The 25,442-nt window shown below is 50.4% G+C and overlaps 1 protein-coding gene across 2 annotated transcripts; it reads right to left on the bottom strand.

Moving 5' to 3' along the window:
- MYO1A (myosin IA) lies at positions 1–25,032 on the bottom strand. Of its 2 annotated transcripts, XM_059683307.1 has the most exons (29): positions 24,700–25,023; positions 23,263–23,391; positions 23,048–23,163; positions 22,710–22,804; positions 22,397–22,501; positions 22,134–22,180; positions 21,932–21,995; positions 21,639–21,737; positions 19,656–19,759; positions 19,382–19,529; positions 18,851–18,969; positions 18,687–18,773; positions 17,289–17,354; positions 17,068–17,172; positions 14,595–14,657; positions 14,230–14,430; positions 13,859–14,085; positions 13,001–13,201; positions 12,729–12,825; positions 12,147–12,296; positions 11,969–12,037; positions 11,492–11,566; positions 7,237–7,371; positions 4,424–4,530; positions 3,921–4,053; positions 3,681–3,833; positions 3,392–3,519; positions 2,767–3,109; positions 1–1,739 (listed from the first exon to the last, which is right to left on the bottom strand). In XM_059683307.1, exons 2-28 carry the CDS (start codon positions 23,374–23,376, stop codon positions 2,986–2,988), a joined length of 3,132 nt encoding a protein of 1,043 aa, XP_059539290.1. In that variant the 5' UTR covers positions 23,377–23,391; positions 24,700–25,023; the 3' UTR covers positions 1–1,739; positions 2,767–2,985. The 2 variants fall into 2 exon arrangements, with proteins under 2 accessions (XP_059539290.1, XP_059539291.1); XM_059683308.1 differs by lacking the exons at positions 1–1,739; positions 2,767–3,109 and having other exon boundaries at positions 3,390–3,519; positions 3,681–3,784; positions 24,700–25,032.
- Between the last annotated feature and the right edge of the window lie 410 nt (positions 25,033–25,442).

Raw genomic sequence — 25,442 nt, forward strand, 5'->3', positions numbered from 1 at the left:
TTTGCTAGAATTAGATGAAACGTTTTATTCAAGGGTCTTAAGATGGCAAATTGGAGAGGAACAAAACAAAACACTTCCAGTTTAACACCCAGAGTGTTCCGAGGGAAAAAGTGGCGAGTTCTTACAGTAAAAAGCACATTCTTGAGAAGAACCAGTTCTGCACGCTCAGCCTCTGGATTGGCCCAAGACAGTAACCCTCCAGGTGTCCCTGGTCTAGATAAGGGGTAGCAGGTGGTCTGGACATGGGAACTTCCTAAGCTCTTCAGAGGGTGGTCTATAGGGACTTTTATATCTCCAGGCATGGATGCACCACTGAAATGTTTGTTCTCAGGCTAGTCAAAATAAAACAAAACCTACTCCTCATGCTTCAGCCCATTCTGATTTAAGTAATTTTGTTAACTTGGCTATGGTGACTCCATTTTGTTTCTTCGCTCTTTCAGATGCTCAGGGCAGGCAAGGCTCCATTTTGCTCACAAATCACCTGCCAGTGGCATGTGAAGTGGCGAGGCAGCTACAGAGCACAGAGGTGTCTTTTCCTTTGACCACCAACTCTTTATTTGAGCCCCATCTCAGATGCTGTTACTGGCCTGGAGGGCAGGGTCCCAAGCATGTCCTCCCTCTGCTGTTCCCTCCCTCGCTGCTGGGCAGCGCTGAGGGTGAGGCCAGGAAAAGGTGTGAACAGCTGAGCAGAGATGAGGCAGGTTAGTCACTGTTCGCTGTTCCCGGGGGTAGAGGTGGAGCCAGCTCAGCATGTGCTCCTGTACCAAGGGACCTGCCTACGTCCACCACATGCACACCGGTGCCACACCCTGGAGGGGTGCTTCGGGCGGGGCTGAGGGGCCAGGCCGTAGGTGGCACTGGCTGGAGATACCAGTGAAGAACGGAGCTCTGCAGCCAGGAGACAGCTGGGAGGCCCCCACAGAGCGAGGATCTCGCAGAGCCCCTCAGAGCCTGGGAAGAAGTGGTGAGCAGAGGCTGTGGGAGAGCCGGTGTGAGCTGTGAGATGCTGGAAAGGAGTCCTGGGGAATGCCAGGAAAGTTAGTGCCCCTCAGAGGCGGAAACAAATTAGACTGAGAATGCTGGGCTGGCAGAACGGGTGGGCTCAGGGCTGCAGAACTCCAGGTTCTCCCATCACGAGGGTCAATTTGAGCCTCCGACACAGGGGGAAACTGAGCCCCTCTCGCCGTCAGAGGAGGGAAACACACTCCTGGGCTCCACAAAAGAAGAGGCAGAGGCAGAAGAGAGGAAGAGGTGGAGAGGAAAGGAGAGGAACCCCTCCATCCCTCAAACTAGCATCCATCCACCTGATTGAGGGGGGGACAGAGGGAGGGCAGGATCCTGGTCCCTCCCACACCCTCACCCCCAGCCCAGGGGGCTGACAGCGCCTTCAGCCCCAGGGACAGGAAAAGCGGGGTAAACAGCAGCAGCTGCATATTCTCCTGAAATTGCCTCTGAAAATGACCAGACACTTCACTGGAAAAGTGGCGACAATTTGGGCCCTGGGAGCAGGAGATGAGCCGAGAACGGGGGCGGTCAGGCTGCGGTCACCACCCCCTCAGTCACAGGGGATCTCCTCAGTCTGATTCTGAGAAGTCAGGGAAGGAGGGAGGTGCTGGGGGTGGAAGAAGACTGGCCAGAGATACCCCCGCTCAGGACACAGCCCCTCACCCTGGGTCCTATCTCAGCTCAGTGCAGGCGGTGCCAGAACACGTGGCTTGTGCTCCAAGAGCAAGATTAACCTGGAGGCAAGAAGAGAAGTTAATAGGGTCCCCCGAAGCATGATTGCCCGGGACCCTGAGCTGCCTGCAGGTGGAGGGAAGTGGGGAGGAGGGAGACCCCGGCTTCAAGGGGCAGTGAGCTCAGTGGTGGAGCAGGGAAGAGGCAGGAAAGGTAGAGGCTGTGGAAGGAAGGAGACATCGGGGGCAGAAACAAAGGCAGCCGTTTGTACTCGCAGCGCACAGATCTAAATTTTACTGCAAATACAGGAGCTGCTTCTTCCCTAAAGGCAGACACTGGGGTGGGAGAGGCTGAGACCAGACAGTAGGAGGAAATGCATAGAAAGGGACAGGGGGTATTTACAGCATTTTACAAAAAATTACGTATTGGTATTAGTCAGAGCCCACAGAAACGGGGACAAGGCGTTGGTGCGAGACAGTTGGAAACTGAGAAACAATGACGGTGACAGGGGAAATAAAGGAAGACACGAGGAAAGGGTCAGTCAGAAGGACGGGGAATGGGGTGGGGAGCCTCCCTGTCAAATGCCACCAGCTGAGGCCCCAGCTGCAGACACTGATTAGCAAGACAACTGTTGGCAGCAGCCTGGCATTTCTGGTGTTTGGAGAGGAAGGGGGTGCCAGGGTGGGGCAGGTGTGATGAGCCAGCGCTGAGCTTGGGGATGGAGGGGTCTGGAGCTCCTGGGTACGGGGGCCCTGCGTTCCCCAGCTCATACGAGCCCTCCATTCTGGGGCCTGAATCTCCAAAGGATCCCAGTTTTCGCCAAGACAGGGATCTTCACGTCTTCCCACCAGGGACATTCTTAATGAATCGGCCACTGGCCACCTGGGACCTCACCCCCCCCCTCCCCCAGGTTCTCCAGCCTCCCCACCCAGACACCCAGAGCTCAGCCGGTCAAGGACCCAGAGACAATTCCCTTCTTTTCCATTCTTATTATCTGCATTAGCTGCTCCAAGGAGCTTGAGGAAGGGGAGGGCCATGGGAGGGGGGATCTCAGTACACGCCAGTGAGAAGATGGGAACAGCAACTCACCCACGCTTTGCGAAGTCACTTGTTTTATTAGTGGGCAGAGAGGCTGAGGGTGGGAGGAAGTTTGGAGAAAGGACTGGGATGGTCTGGGAGAAGAAAGGTCCTCTTCAAGGGTTCTTCAGGCTCCGAGCACCACCCCTGATCAGAGGGTTGAAGATGAGCTCCTCCCACAGAGGTGGGAGGGTGGGGCTGGTCCAGGAGGGAGAACCTGCCACCTCCTCACTATACAGTCACTTCCAGGCCATGACTCCCCTTCTTCTTGCAGCCGAGCTTGCCATTCCCACTACCCCTCGGCCCCTGGGTGACCCTGACAGTCACACTGCTCTCCTTGAACTTCACTGAGAACCTGGAGGGGAAGAGACAAAAGGCAAGGCTAGTGCCCTCATCCTCTAGGCCCGTGTTTTTATGATGGTTCCCCCTTCCCCTCTTGAGGCAAATACACGCCCTCCCCCAGCCCAGGTCAGAAAACTCAAGGCCCCAGAGAACTTGGGTGGGGAGACTAAGAAGCTCCTCCACGCCCTGCCCTGACACAGCTGCTTCGCTTTCCGACCCTATGACTCTCCCGGTCACAATGACCAACAGCTTCGCCACCTGCCACTCTGCCCCTCAGCCCGGCTCAGGGCCTTACTGCTCAGCCACGGCGATTGGAAGCTGCCTCTGCGTGGTGTCCAGCACAGCTCGGTACATTTTGGTCAGCAGTTCCACCACATGCTCGCTGACCAACAGGAAGTCCCCCTTGGATCCCACTGATGATATCTTAGGAAGGAAAAAACAGCAGGGAAGGGATTCACTTTTTCTCCTCAGGAGACATCAAAGGCCCAGAGGAAGAGGTGGGGGCCCATCACCTCCAGCCCACCCCAGCCCCGTCAGACCCACTCCCTTCTCCGGTATGAGGCCCTGCCCCACCCAGCTGATACCTCACTCAGATGCAAGCCAAAAAGCCCATCCTGGAAGCTGGTGACTGACACCCCGGCCACACTTTCCAGCCCAATGACAGTTTTGGCCTGGGTCTTCTTGGAGTCTGTGAGAATCACATGCCCCTTGGTCAGGAGTAGAATTCGAGAGGAAGTCTAGGGACAGAACGGGAAAGGGTGAGGGAGATGGGGTCAGCCCCCACCCTTCCAGCTGTGGGGCGGCATTCCGGGCGCGGCCTTCACCTTGCCGTTGCCACGATTGACCTTCCTCACAGTCTCTGCCATCAGAACGGGCCCTTCCTCCCTGCCCGTCAGCTTCTGCAGCTTGGGGTTCCCTCGCAGCCCAATGTAGTCACCATGGAAGGGAACAGGAACACTGAAGACACACAAGAAGTATGCAGTGGGGACAAAGCCCTTGGCCCAGGCCCCGGGGCCCCGCACCTCCCCGCACTGCATTCCCATCTTAGGCCTCCAGAGCCCCTCCCCCATCCACCACCACATCCTCTATCTCAGGGATCCTCAGAGCAGGGTCCAGGACCAACATCTGTATCCCCTGGCAACCTGTCAGAAAGGCAAATTCTTAGGCCCCCACCCAGACCTGCAGAATCAGAAACTGAGTGGGTGGGGGTAGCATGTGGGTGTTATCAAGCTTGCCTGGTGATGTGGGTGCACCCTGGAGTTTGAGACCCATTGCTCTGTCCACCTGCGCTTGATGAAGCTGACTGCAGGGTCTGAGAGGCTCTCACCTCGGGGGGTATGCAGCCTTCTTGCCCTTGAACAGCTCGCTGGCGCAGAGCTTCTCCCTCAGGACCTCTACCTGCTTTGGGGACAGCTGGTCCCGGAACTTCTTGCACTGTGAGTGGGTTGGAGCAGAAGCTATGATCATGGAGGAAGGGGGCAGGGCTGGGAAGGGAGGGAGGGAGGCACACTGAGATGTGGAAGGAGAGGGGCAGACACTGGAGAAGAGGACAGAGGGAAAAGAACAGGCACTAGACACTTCAGAGAGGGCAGAGGCTGGAGATGCACTGGGGGGGGGACAATGGGGACTGAGGGATGCTGGGGAAGGGGTGGAAATAATAAAATATAAACCCACTGAGGGCTGTATGCCCAGTACAGGCCCAGTCCCAGACAAGGTGCTCAATAAGCATGTCCTGAATAGAACACTGTGCCAAGTGAAATAAGCCAGACACAAAAGGACAAATATTGTATGAGTCCACTTATATGAGGTACTTAAAATACAGCCGGATGCCACATAGTGACATTTCAGTCAATGACAGACTGCATGTGCCATGGTGGTCCTATCTTATACAATAAAAGGGTAATATGCAAATTGACCCTAATGGCAGAACAACCGGTCGCTATGATACACACTGACCACCAGAGGGCTGGTGGTCAGTGTGCTCCCACAGGGGGAGCTCCACTCAGCCACAAGCTGGGCTAACGGCTGCGAGCGTAGTGGTGGTTGCGGGAGCCTCTCTGGCCTCCACAGCAGCACTACGGAGGTCTGCCTGCGGCTTAGGCCCACTCCCCCTAGGGGAGCCGCAGTCAGACCTCCCTTGAGGGCTCCTGAGCTGCCAGAGGTATGTCTGACTGCCAGCTTAGGCCCGATCCCCCGGGGAGTATGCCTAAGCTGGCAGGTGGACATCCCTTGAAGGGTCATGGACTGCGAGAGGGCACAGGCCAGGCTGAGGGACCCCCTCCGAGTGCACGGATTTTCATACACCAGGCCTCTATAAGATTATAATGGAGCTGAAAAATTCCTATCACCTTGTGACAATGCAGCCATGGTAACATCATAGCACATGTATTACTCATGTGTTTGTGGTGATGCTAGTGTGAACAAACCTACTGCACTGTCAGTTGTATAAAAGTATAGCACATACAGCTATGTACATTAACTTGATAATGGTAATAAATGACTATGTTATTGGTTTATGTATTTACTATATTATACTTTTTATTGCTATTTTAGAGAACACTCTACTTACATTTAAAAAGTTTGCTAGCCTAGCCAGTTTGGCTCAGTGGATAAAGCGTCGGCCTGCCGACTGAAGGGTCCCGGGTTTGATTCCAGTCAAGGGCACATGCCTGGGTTGCAGGCATGATCCCCAGTAGGGGGTGTGCAGGAGGCAGCCAATCCATGATTATCTCTCATCATTGATGTTTCTCTCTCTCTCCCCCACTCCCTTCCTCTCTGAAATCAATAAAAATATGTATTTTTTAAAAGTTTGCTATAAACAGTATGCCACATTACGACAGCAGCAGTCTCATACATCTCATGTTCACTGCATCTCTTGATTGCATCATTTTCTCCTGTGCTTGATTTAACCTAATGTTTTGTGCAGTAACATGCTGTATGGACTGTAGCCTGGGAACAATAGGCTATACCATATAGCCTAGGTATGTAGTAGGCTATTCCATTGAGGTTTGTGTGAGTGCACTCTATGATGTTTGCACAACAAAATCGCCTAATGATGCATTTCTCAGAATGTATTCCCATTAAGCATCGTATAACTCTAGTCAAATTCCTAGAGTAGGCTGGGGGAGGGTGAAACAGGGAGTTATTGCTAACTCAGTACAGAGTTTCAATTGGGATGATGAAAATAGTAAGGAGATGGATGGTGGTGATGACTGCACAACAGTGTGAATGTGCTCAAATACCACCAAACTGTATACTTCAAAATGATTAAAACGGTAAATTTTGTTATGCATATTTTACCACATTTTTTAAAAATATGTTTTTATTGATTTTAGAGAGGAAGGGAGAGGGAGAGGGAGAGAGAGAGAGAAACATCGATGTGAGAGAGAAACATCAATCTGCTGCCTCCCACATGCACCCTGACTGGGAATGGAGCCTGCAACCTGAATATGTGCCCTGACCAAAGATCAAACCAGTGACTGTTCAGTGTACTGGGTGATGCTCAACAAACTGAGCCACACCAGCCAGGGCTACCACAATTTAAAAAATATATATATATACATACATATATATATATACTTATATTTATATTTATATTTATATATTTTTTCAAATATATTTTATTAACTTTTTTACAGAGAGGAAGGGAGAGGGATAGAGAATTAGAAACATCGATGAGAGAGAAACATCCATCAGCTGCCTCCTGCACACTCCCTACTGGGGATGTGCCCGCAACCAAGGTACATGCCCTTGACCGGAATCGAACCTGGGACCCCTCAGTCCGCAGGCCGACGCTCTATCCACTGAGCCAAAACGGTTAGGGCTAAAATATGTATTTTTATTGATTTCAGAGAGGAGAGGAAAGGGAGATAGAAACCTCAATGATGAGAGAGAATCATGGATCGGCTGCTTCCTGCACACCCCTTACTGGGGATCAAGCCCACATCCGGGCATGTGCCCTGACTGGGAATCAAACTGTAACCTCCTGGTGCATAGTTTGAAGCTCAACCACTGAACCACACTGGCTGGGCCACAATTTTTTTTTTTAAGAGAAAAGGAGTGGAAGAGGGAAGAAGAGAAAAATCAGAGGGAGAAAATAAAAAAGACAAATGAGAAGAGAGGTGCCTGGGCCCCACTCACCTTCCACTGGTGGTAGAGCCGCTGCAGCTCCTGATTGGCTGTGGTGAAGCACTTATAAGGGGCTGCTGGCCACTTCTTGTCCAAGATACTGGTAGATGGCAAGTTGTTCTTCAGCCCCAGTAGGAATTTCTGTGCCTGGATTGGAAGAGGGGAATTGAGAGTGCAATGATGAGAAGACAGGCCCCGGACAGGCAACACCTCAACTTGGCATTCAGGGTACTTTTCTTAGAGCCCACTTCGTCACAGGATCCCCTGCATGACCCCAGCACACCCACCAGAGAGGACGCCTTGCCGCGCCCTTTGCCCAGCCCACACATTACCGCTCTGTGCCTTAGCTCATGCTGCTCTCCGCTCAACACTGCCAGCCCAGATTCTACCCATCCTTTCAGATGCCGTTCAAACCTCCCGGTCCCCTGGCCCGGGGGAGCCCTCCTTTCTTTGGAGCCCCCTAGCACTCTGTCTATACTTCTGTTTTCGTACTGTTACTTGCATGGAAATCTCTCTAGACAGTGAGTCCTCGGGAGTGAGTCTCCAGGTCTTGAGTTTTCCCCCCATTCAACATTTATTGAGTGTCTGCTCTGTGCCTGGCACTGTTCTAGATATGGAGACACAGCAGTGAACACAGCAGTCTTTATTCTCCCTGAGGTTACACTCTACTGGGGGTGGGGAAGGAGGCATCTCACAGCAAATAAACACATATAATGTAATGCCAGTTCATTACATATGCCATGATGCAAAAAAAGCAGGCCCAAGACAGGAATGAGTGGTAGTATATTCCAGAAACAGAAAGAAAGCCAGTGTGACTGAATTAAATTCAGTAAAAGGAGAGAAGATCAGAGAGATGGTTGGTCAAGGACAGATCCTGACGGGCCTTGTTGGCTGTAGTGAGGACACAGGCCTTCATTTGGAGTGAAATAGAACACCACTAGAGGGTTTAAAGGGGAAGAGTGACATAATCTGACTTAATATTTTTTTAAATATATTTTTATTGATTTCAGAGAGGAAGGGAGAGAGAGATAGAAACAGCAATGATGAGAGAGAATCATAGACTGGCTGCCTCCTGCACGCCTCCCACTGGGGATCGAGCCCACAACCGGGCATGTGCCCTTGATGGGAATTGAACCTGGGACCCTTCAATCCCCAGGTCGACACTCTATCCATTGAGCCAATCTGGCTAGGGCTTTTTAAATATATTTTTATTGATTTCAGAGAGGAAGGGAAAGGGAGAGAGAGAGATAGAAACATCAATGATGAGAGAGAACCATCGACTGGCTGTCTGCTGCAGGACCCCTACTGAGGATTGAGCCAGCAGCAACCCGGGGCTATGCCCTTGACCAGAATCAAACCCTGGACCCTTCAGTCGGCAGGCCAACGCTCTATCCACTGAGCCAAACCAGCTAGGGCCTGACTTAAGATTTTTTTAAAATTTAATACATTTTCTTATTTTGAAAGTTTTTAAATGTGCATAAAAGTTGAAGAAAACATTACAATGAACATCTGTATACTGTATACCCCTCACCTAAATTCACCAATTGATAATGTTTACATCTTGCCTATTGGCATTCTCTAACACATGCCCCCGCAAACATACACATGCATATAAATATACATATATACAAATCTTCATGTCACATCATCCTAAAGTAGGTAACAGATATCATAACATTTTCTCCTAAAACTTAAGCATGCATCTCCCCAGAACTGGGACATTTACTTACACAATCACAATTCCATCACTATACCTAAGAAATTTAACATTGATTAGACTTACTCATCCAACAGCAATGCACTCAAATTTCTCCTAATGTCTTTTATACTAAAAATGTCCTTTTCAGCCTGGCTGGCTTGGCTCAGTGGTTTAGTGTCGACCTATGAACCAGGAGATCCTGGTTTGATTCCCAGTCAGGGCATATGTCCAAATTGCAGACCTGATCCCCAGTGTGGGATGTGCAGGAGGCAGCTGATCAATGATTCTCTCTCATCATTGATGTTTCTATCTCTCTCCCTCTCCCTTCCTCTCTAAAATAAATAAAAATATATATTTTTAAAAATGTCCTTTTCAGCTTTGTTTTTATTTTTCCTGTTTCAGGATCCAGTCATGGCATCTGACTGTTTAATCTCCCCCAATCTAGAACCAGAACTCATGAGTCTTTATATTTCAGGGAGCACTCAACACCCTTTTCATTTATGGGATAGAAGTATTATTGAATGTATAGAAAATGACTTGATCTTGAGCACTTCAAAGTTTTGAAATTTTGTTGTTGTTGTTATTCCTCACCCAAGGATATTTTTTTCCATTGATTTTTTTAGAGAGAGGGGGAGAGGGGGAGGAGGGGAGAGAGTGAGAGTGAGAGAGAGAGAGAGAGAGAGAGAAACAACAATGTGAAAGACACATCGATTCACCCGACCGGGGCCGGGGAACAAACCAGCAACCCAGGCACATGCCCTTGACCGGAACTGAACCTGCGACCCTTCAGTACACAGGCCGACATCCTAACCACTGAGCCATGCAGGCCAGGGACAACTTTTTGGCATTTTTATGAAAGCTTTTTGAAACCTAAGACATTAGGTTTAAAAAATTAAAATAGAAAAATGCACAGCACACAGCATATTGCTCTAGGAACTATCCAAGCTCTTTGTATCTTCCACTACAAAGACCTAGTGGGCTTGGTCTCATCACCCTGGAGTCTCTGGTCCTGGGTCTGGTCCGATTCACCTCAGTAAACATTCCTAAACATCTTCCACAATCCCCCATGTTCCAATTGATGTGGAGCCTCTAAGGGTTTCCTTTTTTTTCTAGATCTAGAAAGCTCTGCCTTTCCCTATGTAGCCCTCTATCCCCAGGTCTACCAAGGCCCATGTATGCCTGGTCGCCCAGGCCTCTATTGGGGGAAGGGGCCAGGCAGTTTTCCGCAGTGATTAAAACTCTAGAGTCAAATAGTTTGTATCCCAGCTCTACCCTTTCCCAACTGTGGGCCTCCTAACAAGTTATTTAGCCTCTCTGGGCCTTGGTTTTTAACCTATAAATGGCCTGCTTCTCAGGGTTGTTGATCACATTAGAGTTAATGCATGTAAAGAACTTAGTGCATAGTTAAGTGTTCAAGCAATAGTAGGTATTATGCTAGTATTAGTTATAGGCAAGGCAATTGAAAAATATAGACTAGTCAGAAACACTGGGGGAGTCGATGCCTAGTGGCTCTGCATGCATTCTTCTTAGGGATCTGAGTTAGTGAAGTCCTCATCTAAACCCGGCAGCTCCTGAGGTGATATTTAGCAGATGCCTGATAATATACAGGTGAAAGAAGAGGTGGAAGAAGAAAAAAGAAAGAATGAAAGATGGAAGAGGGGCAAGTCGTGAGATAAGAGCAAAGCCAGATTACAAGTCTCAGGAATGCAGTTATGCAGTAAGAGAGCAGACAGGGTGGAGCCAGCTGAGGAGAGAGGAGGCTGAGGAGGCCCAGGAAAATGGAGCTTCCCTGAAGAGGGGGAGGACAGGACGAATGTTCAGGGAGGCAACGGAGAGCCTCAGAACCCCTATTCCTCCAAAAATCAAATCAGTGATTTGATTTTTCTAGATCTCGGAAGTTCTGCCTTTCTGGCAGTTCCAATGTCCCACAGCACTCTGCCTCAGACCTCTGCTCTCCCTCGTGCCCTCTGGCCTTCCCCAAGGTCTCCCGGGCAGTGCTGCTCCCTCCCTGTCTGGTTTCCCTCTGACTTGTCTCAACAGCACCACTGCTTTCTACCTCTTCTCTGTCCCTGTTTTCCTCTCGCTGGAAACTGCCCATAGTCTGAATGTCCAGGCCTGGTCCTGGCTTCTTCCTGCCCACTCTGACCTGAGTCCTCCAGAATTAAGATCCTTCCTGAGGCTTAATTTCAGACTCAACTGCTATAGTCTCAGAAGAGATAGAAGGAAAATATAATTTTGTCACCTTCACCCCAACTCTAAAATAGATTCGTTAACCCTATGTGTCCTTACTCTGTCTTCAATGAGGCTCAGCTCCTCACCTGCTGGCAACCAGACAGCTGTCTCTTCGTGGGTGTGCTGGGACCCCTTCCTATCACAAGGTGGCCTACCCTGTCCACTCAACCCCAAATGTGCTCTGATTCTGCCCCTGGGCCCTGAGACAGGCAGGTTAAGGAAGCTCTTGGGGGGGAAACTTTGAGTCACTTCTTCTCAAACTTCACATCTTTCTCTTTCAAACCTGTCCCTCCATCCTCAAACCGCCCACTCCCTCCCTCAACACCCACCACTTACTAGGCTCTTGTAGATGAAACTTGACAAGGTGAGAGCAGCCCCTGACCGGAAGTATTTTCGATAATCCTTGCGGGCCTGGCAGGGACATACAAGAAAGGAGCCAGAATAAAGATAGTTAGACCTAGAACACAGAGCAAAACCTAGAAGAGGTTCTATTCTTTCAACCACATCAAGAACAAGAGTAAAATAGAGAGCTGAGATTACAGCTGGAGAGAGTAGTTACACAAGTTGGTAATGAGGGGGACACTCAAAGCAGAAGGCAGAGCCACACATATGTACGAATCTCCCAGCATGCAGCCACACTCCCAGACACACACGGAGCAGGCTCAGAAATACCCAGACACAGACACGCCATCGCACAGAGGTGTGGCCGAGGTTCAAGTAGGACATGCTTCCTGCTCCTCCATCCCCCCAGCAACTGGGACAATTCAAAAGGAACCACATGTGGAGAGGGAACCCTCTTCCCTTTTCCATTACCTTCCACCCTCTCACAAAAGCCTGGATCAACAAGACTGACGCCTTCATCTTCCCATAGCGCTTCTTTTGCTGTAGGAAACAATGGGCCTGTTAGAAAAGGCCCACCTCCTGAACCACCTCTCCCATTTCCCACTCTCCTAGTAGAGTGAGGGGATGGGACTTTGGGGGTTACTGGTACCATGGTGCCCCGAAACCAAGAGGAAATGAGGATCTGACTCTTGCGCATCTGCTGGTAGTGGGTGCGGCAGCGCCAGCCTCGGTAGATCTTCTGTATGAGTGTGGCCAGCTGCTGGATTCTAAGGCGTCTCTGCTCCTCCAGGTAGAAAAGCTGTGGAGTGGTGAAAGGGGGAACCGAGAAGCTGGCCTAGGGGAACAGCGCTCTCTCTTCCTGCACCCCACAGCACCAGAGGCTTCCCAGCCAGTGTTTTATTTGATCATTCCTTGGTCCTCTGAGTTCATTCACTTATGTATTAATTCTTGTTAACAAGCTTCTACTGAACTCTAACTCTGTAGCTGCTACTATGCTAGGATTTGGAAACTCAGACACATTACCCAGACCCACAAGGAGTCCTGCCTCCAGTGGAGGCACTCAGAGGGGGCCCTGCAAGCACGCCTGACTCCAGGGCTCTCAGTCAGGGTGGGAACCCAAGGCACAGCCCTGCAGAGAGGAGACCTCCTCATCCACTATCCATTCCAGGTTATAGAAGCTCCCTTCCCCACCCAGCCACCCCCACGAATACAGGTGCCCTCTCCAACTCACAGTCTTGGGGCTTTTAATGAAGATCTTTGTCTTCCCAAAGGTCACCTCCTCTGAGGTGCAGACGCTCAGCTCCCCCAGGATCTTCTCCACCCCCTCCCTACGAGAGCGAAAGGGAAAAGCTGCCAGGGGGCAACCCAGGGGAGGGGCCTCTCCACCTTCCCCCAGTCCCTTCCACCCTGGGAGAAGAGTTCAGGGCTTGGACAAGAAGACTTCATTGTCTCTTCTCCCACCGTGTGCCCCTGCACTGTCCTGCACTCCCCACTGAGTCTTACCGGTCTCCCCCATTCCAGCGAGGCCACGTGCTCCGGCTCAGCAATCGGTACCTTTCCAGGAAGGGCCTGTAGCCCTGGCGGAAGGCGTAGCCCGCCCGGCGCACACGCACGTTCTCTAGCAGTCCCAGGTACCGAGCCTGGGTTGCCACCAGCTCCCGGGAGAACTGACCTCGCTGCTGATGCTCATTGGGCTTGATACACCTGGTGGGAGGCAGAGCATGGGCTTGATACACCTGGTGGGGGGCAGAGCATGGGCTTGATACACCTGGTGGGGGGCAGAGCATGGGCTTTATACACCTGGTGGGGGGCAGAGCATGGGCTTGATACACCTGGTGGGAGGCAGAGCATGGGCTTGATACACCTGGTGGGGGGCAGAGCATGGGCTTTATACACCTGGTGGGGGGCAGAGCATGGGCTTGATACACCTGGTGGGGGGCAGAGCATGGGCTTGATACACCTGGTGGGGGGCAGAGCATGGGCTTGATACACCTGGTGGGGGGCAGAGCATGAGCTTTATACACCTGGTGGGAGGCAGAGCAAAGTCCAGCCTTCAGGAGCTTCACCTCTGCCAGTGTGACCCATCCTGGTCTCTACACGCCAATTCTGCATACATTCCCCTTAGGTGAAATATTTCAGAGGAAGTGGTCACACTGGCCTTGACAGTTTCACTCACCAGTACAGTCCCCACCCAAATCTAATGCTCTCCCTGCTACAGGGCTCTCACAGCTCATCGGGCCCTGTTTGCCCTGAGGAAAGGGCCTCTGAAACTCTTATTCTGGAGACACCTCCTCCCACCCCGACGTGCTCTGCAGCATGCGGATGTATGTAGCATGTTTCCCTAGGTGTCCAGTACGTCACCTGATGTAGTTGGGGTTCTTGGAATACAGGTTCTTCATGAGTATGGCCACAGAACTCTTAAACTGGGCCCCAGCAGTTGGGGGGCGTTTGAGAGATGCCTGCTTAGGATCACCCTCAGGGAACAAGGACCGAAGGAGTGGGTGCTTGGCCTTCCACATGGCCTGGGACAAGTCCCGGAAGAGTAGGTCGTTATTCTTGTCAATGAAGCTGTTCACATTATATGTCACCTGTAGAAGAACATCTATTGGTCTGGAGAGCCCATGACCCGGTCCCAGCACTTGGCCCTCCCAGTTTCAGATCCTCCCAATTCCTTCCCTGTTGCCTGCAGCCTGTGCAGGCCCTAGCCTTGACCTCCAGCCCCGCCATATCACCTTGCCCGCGTAGTGGCAGATGCGGAAGCAGCTGAGACCCATGGTGTGGTCATACTGGCGCTGGGCGTTCTGGGTGACTTTGCTCTCGTAGTGACTATGCTTGGAGAAGAGCTGGTTCAGCTTTGCTAGGAAAGTGGAGTCACTGACCACCCCGGGCCGCAGGCACTCCTCGTCCAGCATGGCCAGGATACCTCGCTGATTCTGGCCAGGGGAACAAATAAGCTCAACCTAGACCTGGTCCTCTAGGATGTCCAGATCCTCTGTCCACTCACCCTTTGCCCTTTTTACCACCCTTGCCAAGTGGGGTGAGGGGAGGGGGATGGTGTCCAGGGGAAGGTCCCGAAGATAAGAGAAGGATAACTCACATGCTCAATAAGGTTACAGATAATGCCATTATCAAAGTAGTCCACCTTTTTCCACGGTATGCCCTAGCAAGGGGAGATGGAAAAAATTACAGGGAGCAGGTCCAAGACAAGTCTCCAAAGACCCCACCAGACTCCGGCTGCCTTTCACCTACCCCACAAAGGACCCTCAGAAAGCCCTACAGTTCAGAGGGGTCCCTGGTGTGGTTTCTATCTGCGTCCCCTTTCCTCCAAGGCTCGTGGAGAATTTGTGGGGTGGGTACAGAGACACATGGGAAGACCCAGAGCAGCCGTGAGGGGGAGTCCATGTAGAGAGCCCTCTAGGTGCTGTAGGGTAGAGAGGGAAGTGCAAGCCGCTGGGTGAAGACTGGGTAGAGATTACCCAACTCTGGGGGTGGGGATCCTTGAGTATATGGAAGAGCAAAGGGCCACACCACTCTGGCAACAAACTACAGAACCAAAGCACGTACGTGAGTTTATCATCAAGCAACAAAGCTAACTGGATACATCTTCAAAGGCCTACATCAGTGATTCTGTCCTCAGTGTGCGTCGGCGCTACCTGGACAGCTTATTAAAGCAGATTTGCTGCCCCGCCCCGCAGGTTTCTGATTCCACGGGTCTGGGACAGGGCCTGGGAATTTGCACTCTAACATGTCCACAGGGGACGCTGATCCAGGGCCACAGCTGACCATGGATCCACATGATACTTTGGGCTGTATAATTTTTTAGTATGTTTTTTATTGATTTCAGAGAGAGGAAGGGAGAGGGAAAGAGAGGTAGAAACATCAATGATGAGAGAGAATCATTGATCGGCTGCCTCCTGCATGCCCTCTACTAGGGATCGAGCCCAAAACCTGGGCATGAGCCCTGACTAGGAATCGAACCATAACCTCCTGGTTCATGGGTAGACTCTCAACTACTAAGCCACACCAGCTGGGCTGTATACTTAAAAAGAAGAGCAAGAATGGTACAGAAGCAGAAAACCCAAAGACAATCTTTCTGTGCTTTAGGGATTTGCTGGGCATCAGGCCTGCAGGCAGGATAGCTCCTGATCCCACCCCAGGGCAGATGTAGCAGTTCAGGCCATTCCCAGGTGTGACTGGGGAGCAAGCTTCTCTCTCCCTCCTCCCTCACAGGTGTTCAGGGAATGCAGAGTGGAATTAAGTTGCCCTCCCACTTCATTCCAAAAATGTCTTCCCTGACTGATTAAATGAATTATGATATTCTTATAATCCTATGTAGCTTTAAAAAAGCATCTTTAATATACTGATACAGAAAGATCTCTTGTTAACTGATGAAAGCAAGGTGCAGAAGAGGGTGTATTCACTGCTGCGTGAATAAACTTTGATGTGATTACACATCAAAGACCTCTGGAAAGAGGCCCACTTTAGGTGCCTATAGACGAGAAGGAAATCAAAGAGGCTGGGGACAGAGTGGGAGAGAGGCCTTTCTTTATACACCTTTTTAGCTTTTTGAATTTTAAAGCACAGAAATACATTATCTATTTGATCACTTGAAAATTTAAAGCCCTGGCCTGATAGCTCAGTTGGTTAGAGCCTCGTCCTGATACCTCCAGGTTGCAGGTTCAATCCCCGGTCAGGGAACATACAAGAATCAACCAACGAATGCATAAATAAGTGGAACAACAAATTGATCTCTCTCCCCCCCATCCCCCTTCCTCTAGCCACACCCCCCTTCTCCCTCTCCCTTTCTCTAAAACTCAATAAATAAAAATTTTAAAAATTTTAAATAAAAACATCCAAATACTTTTAAAAGCCTCTCTGTACATTGTTATCACAGTGCCTGAAGTTCTGCCACAACAGATTCCTGAGAGCTCACAGGGAGCATCCCTGGGAGGACTTTGATGAGTGAGACTGGGCATTCACACTTTGGAGGGAATTAGCTCAATCGGAGGCTGTCTGACACCTAGCCCTAGAGACCCGCTGAACAGGGGCAGGAGTGTGGAAATCCTGAGCCACGGGCACTTCTGGTGAGAAGGTCTGGGGTCAGCGTGCTACAAGAGGGGAAGGCAACATCAGAGCCTGGAGGAGACAAAGGATTCTGAGGAGTCAGAGAAGAGCACAGAAAGTGGATGTGGTTGGGTGCCAAGCCCAGGAGAAATGTCCCTTCTAAATGTGGCTCACAGTATGCCATAGGCCAAGCACAGCTGTCACTTCACTCTTGTCATGACTCCCCCCCCACCCCCCACCCCCGGCCCCCAGCACATACACCCTTCTATCAAGCCACCCCCCTTCCTGGCCTGGCCTGGAGTATGGGGAACTGGGGGGGATGGGGAGCAGAAAATTAGGGCTTCTTGGTAATGCTGGAATGTTCAGCTGTGCAGGGGAAACCTTTTGTCCTCTGTGTTCCCACGAGGGAACAATTGAGAGGAAATTGTGATCAAGGAGAAAGAGAAATCTGGCACGTGCCTAGAAGTCATTTAAGAGAGAGGAGGTGGGGAGAAGGCTTAGTTTACCTCTCTGTTATATTCCTCTTGCTCCTCTTTCAGTGTTAGCTCTATAAACACCTGCTGTAGCTTCTCATTGCAGTAGTTGATCACAAACTGCTCAAAGCTATTGTCCTAAGGGAAGGCACACAGATTAGAGAGACCAGCTCAGCCCAAGATACTTCCTTCCTCTCAACCCAACCTCCCTCTCTCACATCCCCGGGTTCTGTGGTTGGGCGAGGTTGTCTTACCTCTAATATTTCAAAGCCATAGATATCCAGGACCCCCATTACCTTCTTCTTCTCCCCAGTGCCCACCTGAAGAGGAGGAAAAGATAAGTCTGAGGACAGGCCCTTCTACAGTGGATGTGATGATGGAGGTGATTGGAGCAAGGGGCAAACAGAACTTGGGTGAGCTTGACCAAGCCTGACAGGAATTGTGATTTTATTCTCCTTTCTCTTCTATATGCTGGAGGACAAGCAAAGAGGGTAGAAAGGGAAGATGCAAATAGATACCAGGACAGTGCTCCCATGGTGTGAGGTAGAAAGACATTGAAATCCTCTCAGGAAAATAACTATCTTTTAATTTGTTGAGCATTTTATTTAAAAACCTATATTCTTATTTCATTAATCATATCATAAACCTAAAATGAGTGATTATTCCCATTTTACTGATTTAAAATATCAAATTTCAAAAGAGCTAAGCATTTACCAAACCTAGAGTCAAATCCCATTTTACCCCACTACCCTGCAGTAATAGCTTCTAAATTGATGGCACTTTCATGTACATAATCTTTAAATAACAGTTCTATTTTTATTTAATTCACATACCGGAGAATTTACCCTTTAAAGGTATACAAGTTGGTGGGCTTTTAACGTATATTCAGAAAGTGTACAACCATCACCACTACCTAAGTCCAGAGCATTCATCATCCCCCAAAAGAAATCTTGTACCCATAACCATTAGCAGTGACTCCCCAGTCCTCCCTCCCACCCCCAGTCCCTGATAACCACTGATTTACTTCCCATGTCTATGGATTTGCCTATTCTGGGCATTTCATATAAATGGAGTCATTCAAAATGTGGCGTTTTATGTCTGGCTTCTTTCACTCAACATGTTTTCAAGGTCCATCTATGTTGAATATGTACCAGTATGTCATTCCTTTTCATGGCCAAATAATATCCCATTGTATAAATATACCACATTGTATTTATTTATTCATTCATCAGTTGATGGACATTTGGGTTGTTTCCACTTTTTGGTTATTAAGAATAATGCCTCTATGAACATTCATATATATCTCTTTTCAGTTTGCTTGGATATATACCTAGGAGTCAAACTGTTGGCTATGGTAACCATGTACACAATTTTATCTCATCATCACTAAACCTGTGAAGCAGGAAGGCATTAAAGTCCCATTTTCCAAATCAGGAAACTGAGGCTCAGAATCTTTGTGAAATTGAAAGGCCACACACTGGAAAGCAGTCTATCCAGACAGTCAAAAAACCAGTGACGTTTCCACAATCACACACTACTGGAAGACACTGTACACTTTTCCTCATTGTCCTGACTCGGTCCATCCCAGAACCCAAGGTATCGGGCTGGTGACCAGGGCAGGAGAGTGTTGAGGGAAGAGGGCAATCTCTCACCTTGATACTCTCATTGATTCGATTCACTATCCAGTTGAAGAGACGGCTGTAGATGTTCTTAGCCAGAGCATCCCGGGCATACTGAGCCTACAGGGCAAGGCCAGGCTGGTCAGTGTGGCAGCCACAGAACAGGCTCAGAATCAGCCCCTCCCGCAGCCCCTTACCTGAACAACGTTCAGTGCAGTGACCACCTTTTCTTTAGCAGTTGCCATGGTCCTTGAGCACAAAGCTCTCTCTAGTTCCTTTGAATCCAAACCCATCATTTCCCCAATCTCCCGAACACCTGGGGTGATGAGGAGAGACAACATGGCCTGAGAGAGGGCTTTCTCCCAGGGGAGGGAGGAAGCAGATAAGTGAAGCTGCTGGGAGACTGGTGGAGCAGCCCTGGCAGCCAGTTCAGAACATGGCCTTGAAGGTCTGGGGAGGAGGAGGAGGGGAGATCTGGGAACTTTTCATGCATTATCTACTTTAATATGAGAATCTCCTGAAATAGGCGAGACTCGGAAAGGTCTCAGAAGCTATGTCTACCAAACTTCAAAACCTCATTCCAATGTGCCTCCATGAGTATGTTTAGGGAAGAACTCAGGAGCAGGCTGGGTGGGACTAAATCAGAGTGAAGTTAGTGATACTAGAGATGGTGGAAGAACAGCAGGAGATTCGGGAAGCTGGGTGGGACTTCAGCAGGGGGCGCAGACCTCTCGTATCAGAGATGCCACTTGCTGGTATCCCATTGGCCTGGAATTCGTCTGACAGCTTCACATTCCCCAGCTTCAGCACCAGGGCTGTCACCTCTAGCACCCATCGAATCTCCTCCTCGGAGAACCCAATCACAGTCATTGCACTCTTAGGGAGCAAGCAGAAGTCAGAAGTTGAAGTGTGGTGCCAGTCCAATGCCTCCCTCCTCAAAGCCAGAGCCTGGGCTCAGGGGATGGCCTAAGAGCACAACTCTACCCCATCCTGGGCACCCACCTGCACAGACTTGAAGTTGGAGGCGTCGTCCATGCCATCCACTCTGGACACTTCTCGGTTCAGATAGGCATAGCCACCTGTATCCCGCTCCAGCTTCAGCGCCGCTGGGAGGGCCAGTGTGTGGGGACAGGATTAGTACACAGCCTCTCCAGCCTTGACCCTCACAGCCCTAGCCCTACGTGAGTTCATTCAATTACTCAAAGAAGCCTTTTTTTTAGTTTCTTCCCTTGCCTCCTTTATTTTGGGGTCATTAATTCTTATAATAGACTAAACTTTTAAGTGGTATTCAGGGTTTAGGTGTTTGTAATTATTGGGGTTTTCTCCCAACTTTTATGAAAGAAAAGCTTCATTTTACTCTTCTCCCCATCCTCAGGGTTCTGAACAATAAAAACAAACAAACCAATCCTCTACACTGCTCTGGTCTCAGTGACTCTGAGGATGAAGGTAAGGAAGGAAGGGTAAGAACACACCTCCCCCCATCCTTGCTGGTGCATTCATTGTTCACTAAGCACTGACAGAGCGTCAGGTGCTATGTTCCCCAACCCTGATCCCTCTCCGGAAGGTCTCTGATGTTGTGAGGCTGAGTCAAATGGCTCTCTTGTGTTCCCCCATGGTGAGTCTCTATCCCAGCCCCTATCACGTGGACTAAGTTATGTTTTCTTTCTCTCTCTCCCACAAATAAACAACTTGTATGTTGGGACCATGTTTTTCACCTTCATAATCTGAATACCTAGCTGGCATGCAGGAACTTTTTTCTTTTTAATAAATGAATCAAGGGCATGGTCAAAGCTATTTACCGGAGATGGGAAGGAGTGGGTTAATCATGGAACTTTAGGGATATCAATGATCTGTTATTCAAACGATCTGAGATTCAGTGAGTATCTCTCAAACTAGAATTTAATGGCAGCTTCTCCCAAGACACAACTGTGAAACCAAAGTGTATTAAAGCGGAACATCTGAACACAGAATGAGTCAGAAAGGCCTGGGGTGATGACACTGGGGAGGGCCCGCTTGGACTCAATTTAAACCAATGAGTGACAGAACCAGAACAAGACACTGGTGCCTGTGACTCAGACAAATGGAACACAACCAAGACTATTAAGCCAGGAGGGAGATGAGACCTGTGGGGGCACCTGAACCATAGATCTGCCAGGGGGAAAAAGGAAATAGGTACAAGTCCAGCACAGAATAACCCGAAACCAAAGGGAGCAGATACCACAGAGCTCTCAGCTACAGGGCGGACTGGCAGGGCCTTTAGTGTCACTGGACCCTGTAGTGGTGCCAGTACAACATTCAAGCTGGGATGGGCTCTTCCTCAGGACAAGGCAGCTTGCCCTGTGCCTTCTGCCCCTATGTGCATCTGCACAGGCCTATTGGCACTGACCACACTGTAGTGCAGTGTGTCTGTTCATACATCTACCTTCCCCAGGAGACTAAGTTCTTCAGGGACAGGACCCATGTCTTACTCAACTCTATGCCCCTAGCACAGTGTTTGATCATAGTAGGTGTTCAAGAGCTGTCTGATGAATGAATGAATGAATGAATGAATGAAACCTAGGTGGAACTATCTAAGAAGAGGAAATCAAGGACAGGGTCCTGGGTGAAACAGATGTAGACCAAGGACAACTTCAGTGGAAGCTCAGTGAAGGTTCAACATCCTGCTCAATTTCTTGCTGAACTATCAGTAACATCCCTTCAGTTGAAGATAGGAAAGGACAGTAGATGGAAATGCGAGTTCCATTTTTGAAGCCAGCTCGGGGAAAGAGGAACTCCGGCAGGACAGAGGAATACAAGCAGTGAAGAGGCAACAGAGCATATTCCTAGTAATAAAACCCCACAGAGGTCACGGGATTTGTTCCCAAGAATGGTGGGTGAGATCAGATGAGGAATATGGATGGAGGAATCTGAGGGGCTCAAGGGAAGAGGCTGCGGGGGCCCAGAGCGGACTGGTGGTGGCTGGGGATGTTCGGGGCAGGCACATACTCAGCAGCTGTGCATCTGCTCCAGCCAGGAGCTGATAGAAGATGTGGAAGTTCCTTTCTCCTTTGAGCTGCTTCACCACGCGGGATTTCTCCAGCAGATCTGGCAGAAAATTAGAAAAGAATGTTTTGCAGGTCTGGGAGGTACTCAGCTTCCCTCTAATTCTGCCCTCATCCCTGACATCCCTAGTGGTTGGGAAGTCTAATATTCCTTCTACCCACAGCAGCAGATGAGCAGAAAGGGACACCGTGGGGCGGGTGGGAGAGAGGCGGTAAGCGGAATGGGGAGACACGTACAGTTTGTGATGACGCCACCGAGGGGGGATCCCTTGAAGTCAAATTCAATATCCATGTACTTTCCCTTCAGGGACCAGAGAGAGAGAGGGAGACAGACTTTGCTTCCTTCCCTTGTCACCACCCTGTCCAGGAAGGGTCTGTGGCACATGCTTCCCTCTCAAGCCTCCACACCCTCTCCTCCCAGACTGAGACGTTCACTCACAAATCGAGAGGAGTTGTTGTTGCGGATGGTCTTGGCATTGCCAAAAGCTGCGGAGATGAGGAGAGGGGCAGTGAGGGGGCGGAGGGGAGAAGAGGGACTCTCGAGAAGGAAAAGGAGGAAGGTCTTCCAGTCATTGTGCCAATTTCAGATTTTTCAGACTAAACGAGGACAGCGGTTTTGGAACAACGGGAAGGTGACTAGGGCTGAGTGACTCTGGGGTTGGCCGGGGGAGGGGGACAGAGGGCAAAGCCCGGCATTCTCACCCTCCAGCACTGGGTTTGACTGAAGCAGTTGCTCCTTCACAGAGTTCACCTGTTCCCCTTTCCCGCAGACGGCCGCCACATAAGACATCACCAGCTTACTAGCCTCTGTGCAAGAAAAATCCTCACGTGGATCTCCACACCACCCTCCGTAACTTCCCTCGTCCCAGCACCTGAGTCTTCAGAGTCAGGAAAACCAAGAGGGAATTTTGGGGGTGGGGGGCGGGCGGGACAGGGGCAGGGCTAGACCTGGATGGGAGAGATGAAGGATTAGTTCCAGAGGTGATCCCACAGCTTTCCCCAGCAGGCGCCTCACCCGTCTTCCCGGCTCCACTCTCCCCGGTGATGAGGATGCACTGGTCTCGGTCCCGGAACTTCAGTGACTGGTACGCCACGTTTGCCAATGCATAGCTTGGGGGGGGAGGGGAGTAGGTAATGGCTAATGTGGGGTCAGTGCAAGACACCACATTCTCTCGATCCCCAGCCTCCAAGTCATCCACCCTCTAATTCTAAGGAAGTGACAGGCTAGGAAGGGGGCTCCAGAGGGCCAGGGCCAGAGGGCAGCTAGAGATCTCCTCCAGGAGAAAAGAGAGAAGACATTAGGATGTCTCCTCATCAGGATCATCGTCACCTTCCCTTGGTCTCTCTACTCACATATGGGGCTTCAGCTCATAGAAGGTACATTCCTGGTATTTGGCAATGAACTCTGGGCCATAGATGGGCAGCTGTTGGTAGGGATTCACGGAAACCAACACGTTCCCAATGTAGGTCTGCAGCCGGGGAAGAAGGTGAAGGAAAGGAGTGGGGGGAGGAATGGGAGCATGTGGACTCTCTGGCCACCACCGTCAGGGGCACCCGCATGCACTCACATAAATCTCCTTGTTCTCATAGCGTAGCTGGAGGTTCTTGAGCATAGACTCTTCCTCCAGGGGTTCCAGGAGCACGAGATCCTCCACCCCTACGGAACCTTCCAGGAGAGTCATGTTGAGGAGCTGGTCCTGGGGGTCAGGGGGTGGTTTATTGGTATCTGCTCAGCGTTAGAGACCCATAACTGAGAGGAAGGCAGAAGGGCCGAGGAGAGCCTTCTGGCCCCCAGTTCCAGCCCCTAGAGAGAGTCCCTGACCTGGGAGAGGCCTCTAGACTAGCCCACGTTAACTATGGGAGGAGGTGGGGGATCCTCTGCCCCAGGGTCAGGTTGGTGGGGACAGGGCAGAGATGGGACAGGACCACCTGCCTCTGATCACCAGGGTAAGGAAGACATCACAGGTAGCACCTGGGGAAGCACAATTGTGCTTGCAAGAGAGGACAAGCTTTGCCCACAGCCAGGCACCAAAAGCTCTCTCCTCCCTGCACGGAGGCCCTGCTAGGGTCTAAACTCCCTGACCACTGTCCCAGTTCTCAACTCCCTACCTCCCACAGCCCCTATTTCAGTCACCCAACCCACACACGCCCATTTCAAAGGTTCTTCCAAAGGTCTCTCCTCCCCTCTCATTGCTACAGTGAGATTCATTTTTTAAATGGGGACCGGACGAAGTGAAGAGTTTGAGGACGGAGTTGGGAGTTCCTCCATAGAAGACCGGAATACCCCAGAGAAAATCAAAGTGAGCTTTGTTTCCCCCAACAAACTAGGAGCTTTCAGGACCTGTGGATGTGCCTACACTTCTGTCCCTATTTTTCTATTTTCAGTTTTCACACGAATTCCTATAACCTGGCCTAGACTTTGTCCCTGGTGGACACATCCAGCTTTTTAGTAGGAAATGAACGAGGAGCAGAGTGAGAGAAACAGGGAGCCTGGCCCACTGCCTCGGTCCCAGCAGTAGGCACCCAGTAAGTGTCCCCTCAAGAGGAAGCCCAGGCCTCCTCAGTGTTTCCTGTGGCACTGACTAGGTGGGGTGGCCTGGTACAGAACAGAACTATCTGTACAATGGTCAATGCCACTCCCACAGGCATCAAGGAGCCACGTCCTCCTCCTCTCCTGCACAGCTGAACCTGCGTGGGGGAGGGGAAGAAAGCAGGAACGAAAGGTTGAGCAAGAAGGGGATACAGCTGCCTTCTTCCTTCACTCTGCTTTCCCCAAGCTCCAGGAAAAGACCGCAATTGTCACTTTGAACACAAGTGGTTAAGTAACTTGGCAGGGGAGGGTGAGAAGCAGAAGCAGGGCTGGAAGAAGGCATCTTTTTTAATTTGGATTTGAGGGAAGTGGAAATATGACTGGCTGGAGGTAGGGAAGGGGAAAAGGAAGCCACCCCCAGATGGGTAGAACAATACGTAAAAGAGGAGCGGTGACGGGTCAAGGCTAGACTCACCCAACACTGGAACGAGGCTGTAGCTTCACTGTTCCTTGGAGGACGGTGGATGAAAGCCCGATTCAACAGGAAGGGGCACAGGATGCCCGCCCCAAAGGTGGAGAGGTGCCTTTAACAGGAGCTGTCCATGGTGTTGAGAGGCCAGGAAAGAAGCTGCCCTCCTCTTGCCAGTGTCCACCCGTTCTGACCTTGTCTGTGCTGCCTCCTCCAGCCGGGGCTCCTGGTGTCGGTCAAGCCAGAAGCCAGAGATGGCTGCTCAGCACAAAGTCCGAGGCTGTTCCCGCTGAGGGTGTGGTTCGCTTAACCCTTCACAGGCCTGAAGCCCAGAAGGGAAACAGTAGTCACAAGAAAGTCACAAGAAAGTAGGAAAGAGCATCTGGCTGGCCTTAGCTGAGCAGCTCAAGTAGAGTTCTTGTGCCATTGTCCCAAAAATTTGGAAATGAGAATACGAATGGAATTTATAGCTAAGGATAAGCTTTCCAAAGTCAGGAATTTGTCAAGGAAAAAGGTAGGCTTGGGTATCTTCCTAACGAAGACTCAGTACCTCCCTCAAACCTACCCTTCCTTATTACTGAGTCAGGGGTTGTCAATGACATTACTTTAAGAACTAAGAAGACAAAATACCCAAATTCCTCTCCACCCCCTCCCCCTCATGAATCAGACTCCATGATACAGATCTAAAAACTAAAGTTAGTATAATGTCTGACATTTGTAAAGACATCAGTTTCATTAACTCCCACCTG

The sequence above is a fragment of the Myotis daubentonii genome, chromosome 2, assembly GCF_963259705.1.
Source record: "Myotis daubentonii chromosome 2, mMyoDau2.1, whole genome shotgun sequence".
Classification (NCBI taxonomy): Eukaryota; Metazoa; Chordata; class Mammalia; order Chiroptera; family Vespertilionidae; genus Myotis; species Myotis daubentonii.

Bases quoted from the DNA above. Each gene is read 5' to 3' on its own strand.
- MYO1A (XM_059683307.1), bottom strand. From the start codon at position 23,376: ATGACTCTCCTGGAAGGTTCCGTAGGGGTGGAGGATCTCGTGCTCCTG. The intron at 21,738-21,931 runs GTACGTGTCTCC...ATTTTCTGCCAG, and splicing joins CGGTGGCGTCATCACAAACT to ATCTGCTGGAGAAATCCCGC. The intron at 12,826-13,000 runs GTAAGACTCAGT...TCGCTCTCGTAG, and splicing joins CGCTGGAATGGGGGAGACCG to GGAGGGGGTGGAGAAGATCC.